Consider the following 6,987-nt stretch of genomic DNA (forward strand, 5'->3'; position numbering starts at 1 on the left):
CATTGTACAAGTGGAATGGTGAACAACATTTTGGGGTTTACCAAAACTACTATACACTGTATATTATTCATATCATACAGTACTTTGGTTGTACATGTAATACTTTGTTTGTTTATCATATACCACTTCACATTATGAAATGGCCAGATAAAATTAATGACAGATAATTAAACATACATGCTATTTTTGTCTGTTTTTTTTTCTTTTCAGTCGGAGGGATGACTTGGAATCACTTGGGTACGTGTTGATGTACTTTAACAGAACAAGTTTGCCATGGCAAGGAATGAAGGCAATGACAAAGAAACAGAAATATGAAAAGATCAGTGAGAAAAAGATGTCAACGCCAGTTGAAGTACTCTGCAAGGTAAGAGCATCAGGCCCCCCCCCCCAAAAAAAAAATCTTAAATTGCAATAATCCGATTGACTCTAGTAAACATGATGTCTTTTATTCAAATTTAACCACCCCCCAAAAAAAAATGAAAATGAAAATAAAAAACTTGTCTGCTATAACCTGACAGACATTGAAACTTGCCAACTTTAAAAAAAAATTAAAATGGTTATTGAAGTGTCATTTTTATTGTGCTTAACTCTTAGTGAAACTCCCCTTTGACTTGGGTGAGTAATTTGAATCACATGTTTTAAAAGTGGACTAGTTCAAGTTTACCTATATGTAAAATCTAATAACTCAGTGACATTTCATGATTTCCTTCATCTTTACTTAACAGGGATTCCCAGCAGAATTTGCCATGTACCTCAACTTTGCCCGCGGCCTGCGTTTCGACGAGAACCCCGACTACGTGTACCTGCGGCAACTGTTCCGCATCCTGTTCCGTACCCTCAATCACCAGTACGACTTTACCTTTGACTGGACGCTACTCAAACAGAAGGTCTCCCAGCAATCGGCGCAGACCAGCGTCTCTAACGGTGTCAATCCAGGCACGGCCAAACACTCTGAGAGCAGGAGTAAAAGCAAGCGCTGAGCAATACACCTATCTTGCAACTCTGGCTTATTGAAACTTGAGCGTATCCCCTGCCCCGCAGAATTGGACATGGCTATTTCTGAATAAACAGTGACCTCTCATCGTATGGAAGCATGGACAAGCAGCAGTCTTGATGAATAGTAATTGCGAAAGAAACAATGATGCTAATAACCAAAGCCCATTGCTATCTACTGAACAAAGATCAATGAGCTTTTAGGACAATGAGGAATTGCCATGCTACATTGTATAAGCACATCAAGACAAAGAAGACAAATACTGTCACATAGTAACAGTAACATTGTAGAGCAATCTCTGCTATATGAATGAATGTATGATAATATTACAGAAGAATGTGATTGAACTTATGTGGGTAAATCACTGCAGGGGACGATGCTATTATTGATATTTACATGAAAGGTAAAGAGCAAGTTAAAGAAATCTGTTGTATGCAGTCATATTTGTCTGCAGTTTATGTTTTTGCATCCTACATGTACCTTTCTATTAATCACACTTATATTGTTCAATCTCTATTGTTCAATCTCAATGTTTCAATTTTGTTTAGCTGTCAAAATGTTATTTGTTCAATCAGATATTTTAAGACACTATGATTGTGAAGTTTATGATGATAATTTTGTGTACATGATACTGATCTAGGTTGCAGAGAGTTCGGAAGTTCTTGTGAAGGACTTCAAAATGGTCTCTGCCCATTAAGTTTTAGAAAAATTTGATTTTATAAGCAGGGACAGTTTTGCAGTATCCCCCCAAGAAACCCAAACGTTTCATGTTTTCAAGAATATCACAATATATATCATTTTATGCAGAATCATCTAGTATAAACAGATTCATAGCTCAGTCATTTGTATAAATATAAACTAAGATTCTATTTGTGAATTTACAAAACAATAACATCCTTTCATTTGGTGACCAAATTCGGCTTTGGCCAGAAATAATTCACATGAAAGTTGTTGCCAACGGTATGTTTATAAATGTATGCAGATCCAATCTTTTTGTCAGGATATGTGTGGAAAGACATTTGTATTGTAAATAGAAGTGGATTTTATGTCGAACTATCCTGACGAGGAGAATTATTTTTTTTCTTTTATTTTTAAAAATCATTTTCCCACTATTCAATGTATTGCATGTCAATGTTGTCTTTTGTGATATCCTAATTGTACATACTGTAATTGTAGATTATATGTGGACAAAGTAAAGAGAATACACATCCAAAATATATGCACTGACATGCAATACATAGTTATATCAGCTTGTTGTATGTAAACGTACATGAATTCAATGTTTACTTGTGCACTTCTTATGGAACTGAAACTAAAGGATTTGTACAGGTTTGACTAAGTGAGTTGAAATGAGATAGTTTGGTTGGGCAATTACACCTGTGATGTATAGTGAGACAGAATGATCATAATAGATACATACCAAGAGTAGTTGAGCCTTTTTAATATTCTTCTGTCCTGCCTCCTTTTAATAGATAATTACTAGATTTCTCCTGCCAAACAAGGTTTTCACAAGGAACCATTTGATTACAAGTTTCATACAAACTTCAGATTCAAAGAGAATTGATCAGTCGCATTTTTAATTTGAAAACCTGTATAATCAAAATAATGCTAGACTGACATTTGTAACATGAATTAACATTTAAACCTTGCCCTTTTTCATACAACTTATGATCAAAGAGAGATGCAAGAATTCAAGTCTGAATTTGCCATCCACTAGTCATATGGCTCTTATTTTTGTACTTCATATAACAATATAAAGATAACTTTGATTTGATATTGATGACAAGTTTGGTGTAATGGATCCCAGGTGGACCAGAGTTTGTTTGTGTGGAGTTATATCATAGAGATTAAAACCAAGATATTGATAGCACATATTCAAATTAAATTAAGATTAGTTGAAGAACCAAGAGGTTCTGTGAATCTTTGTTTATTTTGGTGTGCTTGATGAATCGCTCATGAATATGCCAAATCTGTTTTTTTTTTTTAAAGCATACTCTTTGCCACTTGAAAATTTGAATCGTTGATCATATCTGAACAGGGGATTGTGAAATGTTGGGTTCATAAGTCGTTAAAACTATCACAAGACATTGTCTTAGCTAGACTAATTGCTTATGTTTTGGTCTAGGTGAGAGAAGATATCCATTCATTTAATCCCTGTTTGCCTTGTATGTATTATATTACCTGTATACAGACAACTCTTGGGCAGGTGGAAAAAAGGGTTTGTATGAAACTACTATCTCATGGAGAAAATTCATGTGGTTTAATATGAGATCAAATGGAGATTTTCATTTAAAACATAGTTAATAAACTAGACATTTTAGACCTTTTATTTTAAACCTTATTCTTTTGTTTGCATCATTTTTATCATCATCAGTAGTTATGTTCTCCTTCACATATTTGACTTATAATGCCTTCCTATGTATATGTGCTTAAATGTTTCAATTTTACACAGATGTTTTTGTTTCATTTGTTATATTTCTTATCGTATTGTACAAGTCATTTTTATTTGAGTAGTCCATAGAAGTCGTCACAGTTCCTCTGCCCATCTTTATCAATGTATAGTAGGATATAGAGACATCCACGGATGACATGTTATCCTATTAATTCTACTTCTCAAGCATGTAATTTAAATATTTATTTGTACTCTTTGTGTATATTTTTCAATATAATTCCTGATGGGATTTGAGCCTTCGTAATTGCAGAGTAAACTTGGCTTAATCTCTGTTGGAACGGATGTGTAACTCAAATTTGATACTGTCATTGTCCATGTGTCATTTATATTATGTACATCTACAGTTCTCTCTTATACTCCTTGTACAGAGTAAAATAATGAAATGAAGTTTGGTATTGATTTCCCAGTCTTTTTTTTAGGCTTGGTTTATTACCCCCAAGTCAACTGTTATGTATGTAATCGTTGGAGTCAGAGATGAGGGAAATGTGCACTATCATGGTGCGTTTGTTGTACAGCATACTGTGACTGTTATTGGTACAGTAAATAAAGAGAATTAGGCATTAACTGCTGTGATGTACATTGACAACACTTGAATTCATCGTCTTCATTTATGTCTTCTTTCCAATCTCACTGTTAATCTGACCTGAAAATCATTCAGGTCAAGGGAGTATACCAGAGTCCCGTTAGACTTGTTGTTATAACAAATGTACAGCTTCTATTACAAGTTTACTTATCAACCAATCAAATTGAATGTTTTCAATAGCTTTAAAATGTTGCTGCAATTTTGTTATTTTAACAAGTTTTATGAAACGGGACTCTGTATTGTCAATGTCATGTCATTATCGCCATCAACATCACCATCAACATAATCATCATCACCTTCATCATCCCCATCATCATCTTCACCATCATCATCATCACTATCATCACCAACATCATCGTCAACATCACTATCACCAACATCATCATCGTCACCGTCATTGTCACCATCATCATGTTCATCATTACCATCAGTTTATCATCTATTCAGCAATAATAATCAGGATTCATGGCATAAAATTCCTGAAGAATAGTAGAAATAAGTTGAAATGAAAATGAGAAGTGTAAAAAAAAATTGCACGAGCCTGGGCTAACGAAAGACGGCAAAGACAATAACACTATAACTTCAACTATGTTACCATTTTTCTTAGGGTTCAGAAATCAGAACAGAGAAGTATACTTTTGCTTTAGTGTAAATGGTTACATAAACTTGTTAACAAACTGTCCTGGCAGTATACCTTCAGTTGTATAATGTAACAGCTGAAGAACCCTCAAACCAAGGAGACATTACTACAGTTTCCTAATCATTTTATCTCTCCAAAGGACATGTCAAGAGGTAACATATATACAGCAATGAGACCATGAAATGGGTCAATATCCGATATATTACCAGTTAAAGCTAAATACATGTAGTTTTGGCAAATAAAGCTATCATGAGAAAGTCTTAAAGGATCAATGTCACCAAATCATAGATCTAGATCAGGGTCTAGGTGGGTATTTCATAAAGCTATATTGTAAGCTAAGAGCGACTTTAAGAACGACTAGTGACCCTTTCTTAGGAGCTTAATACACACCAATGACATTTGGTGCACAAAATTTACCTCAAGAAAGGATCACCAGTCGTTCATAAAGTCTCTTGTAACTTATGAACAGCTTTATGAAATGCCCACCTGTTTCATAAAACTTGTTACAATAACAAATTTACAATAACAGTTAAAAGCTATTGAATTCCTTCAATCTGATTGGCTAATGATGAATTTGTAATAGAAATTGTGCATTTGTTATAAGAAAAAGTCTTCATGAAACGGGTCCCAGGTGGGTATTTCATAAAGCTGTTCATAAGTTACGAGAGACTTAATGAAAGAATGGTGATCCCTTCTTGTGCTAAATAAATGCAAATCAAATTTCCATTGATGTTGATTTAGTTCCTAAGAAAGGGTCACCACTGGTTTGTAAAGTCACTCATAAATTACAAACAGCTTTATGACAAACCACCTAACTGCAATCATGAATCTTCCTCACCAAAACCCTAAAGTGTGCATAATAAAATGAATGGATGCAAAGACATGGGGTACTATTGTTTTTCCCTCTAAAAATTATAAGTATTATTTTTGATTAGATTACTAGTATTACATTTAAAATTTCCAGTGTTTTGCTTGTATGATATTTTCCTATTCACCCAAATTAACTTGTTATTGCATTGGACCTGGCCTCTGTTTTGGTTCAATTCCTTCTGTTTTTCTTATAGAAGATCATAAACACCTGCTTGTTCTCATTTTCTGCCCTCTTTATGACATTCTGGAAGTATGTCATATTACTGATACTAAATATAAACTGTAACTTGTAAAAATAGAACACATTGTCACGATGCTCAGTAATGAGAGGTTCTGAGGGGATATAAATATTATGATGGTGTATCTTTTTATTTTCCATTTTCATTGAAATGGTGATGGTGCTTTCAATTAGGTGTATAAATAAACAAAAAGATCATAAAGCAATTGACAAAGACCTAAATCAATATAAGAAATTGAAATGTTGAAACATATTTCTAAATCTGATCATTCTCATTATTCAAAATTTGATTACATTTAAATAATTTTCAGAGGGAGACAGATAGGCTCAATTGGGTATTCCTAGAGTGTGAATATAAATATCTTCTGTGGACCTGTGACTCAAACTTTAGTGATTGGTCCTACAGTTCATTTGTAGGCTTGGTTGAAAGTGATGATCAATGAAATCAAACAGAAAAATTGGCCCTTCAATCATGTGCTATTAAAGGTAAAAAAAATGTAGTTGCAGCAAACAATTATTTCATGAGAAAGACTTTAAAATCAAGGTTAATTGTCACCAAATTATTATAAACCTAGATCTGGTACATTAACATAAACTTATCTTAGTGAAATCAGATGAAAATTGACAACACTTATGATCACTAACACAGAAAAAGCTTATGTGGACTGTTTATTAATATTGCTTGGAAAAAAAACCCTGACATCTGATGGAATTCTGTATGTATTTGCTGATTTCTTAGCAATGACACATTTTCTTCCTTAGCCATTTGGCACTTGTCTATACATACAAATACTTGGGGGTCATTTTATTGGATTTTGTTTGAACTCATTTTAAGATCGAATACCACAACCTTTAAAGCCTTGTGTTACAAGTCACTGAGCAGTTTATACTCCATGTATCAGAAAAACAGACACTCAACTTCCCATCTTTTCCCCACAAAAATTATAAAACCAATAACAATAATTTTCACATTGAAAGCACATCTTATTAAAATTAGAATAAGAATTTGACAAGGTTTCTAGGACTATGCATCACTGAATGCTATTGTTCTTAAAATATGCAAAACAGAAGTTTCTCACTTGGCATGATAAAGGCATTACACAAAATGAGCAATCAAAGAATGAAAATTGGAATATAAACAAATCTCAGCAGTTGTTCTTCCGGTCTCATAATTAGCTAGTTTTTTTGTTATAACCCTGCTGCTTTAAAA

At 33.5% G+C, this 6,987-nt stretch overlaps 1 protein-coding gene across 1 annotated transcript; it reads left to right on the forward strand.

Annotated features, from left to right (window-relative positions):
* The first annotated feature begins 204 nt into the window (after window positions 1–204).
* On the forward strand, window positions 205–4,032 carry LOC135156159 (casein kinase I-like). The gene is made up of 2 exons (XM_064107685.1): window positions 205–364; window positions 726–4,032. The coding sequence occupies exons 1-2, from the start codon at window positions 248–250 to the stop codon at window positions 978–980; spliced, it is 372 nt and encodes a 123-aa protein (XP_063963755.1). The 5' UTR covers window positions 205–247; the 3' UTR covers window positions 981–4,032.
* The last annotated feature ends 2,955 nt before the right edge of the window (window positions 4,033–6,987 follow it).

This window comes from Lytechinus pictus, chromosome 12, assembly GCF_037042905.1.
Source record: "Lytechinus pictus isolate F3 Inbred chromosome 12, Lp3.0, whole genome shotgun sequence".
Classification (NCBI taxonomy): Eukaryota; Metazoa; Echinodermata; class Echinoidea; order Temnopleuroida; family Toxopneustidae; genus Lytechinus; species Lytechinus pictus.

What these genes read in the sequence shown, in the direction of transcription:
- LOC135156159 (XM_064107685.1), top strand. Translation starts at nt 248, where the DNA reads ATGTACTTTAACAGAACAAGTTTGCCATGGCAAGGAATGAAGGCAATG. An exon ending in CAGTTGAAGTACTCTGCAAG is followed by an intron (nt 365 to 725) that starts GTAAGAGCATCA and finishes TTTACTTAACAG; the next exon opens with GGATTCCCAGCAGAATTTGC.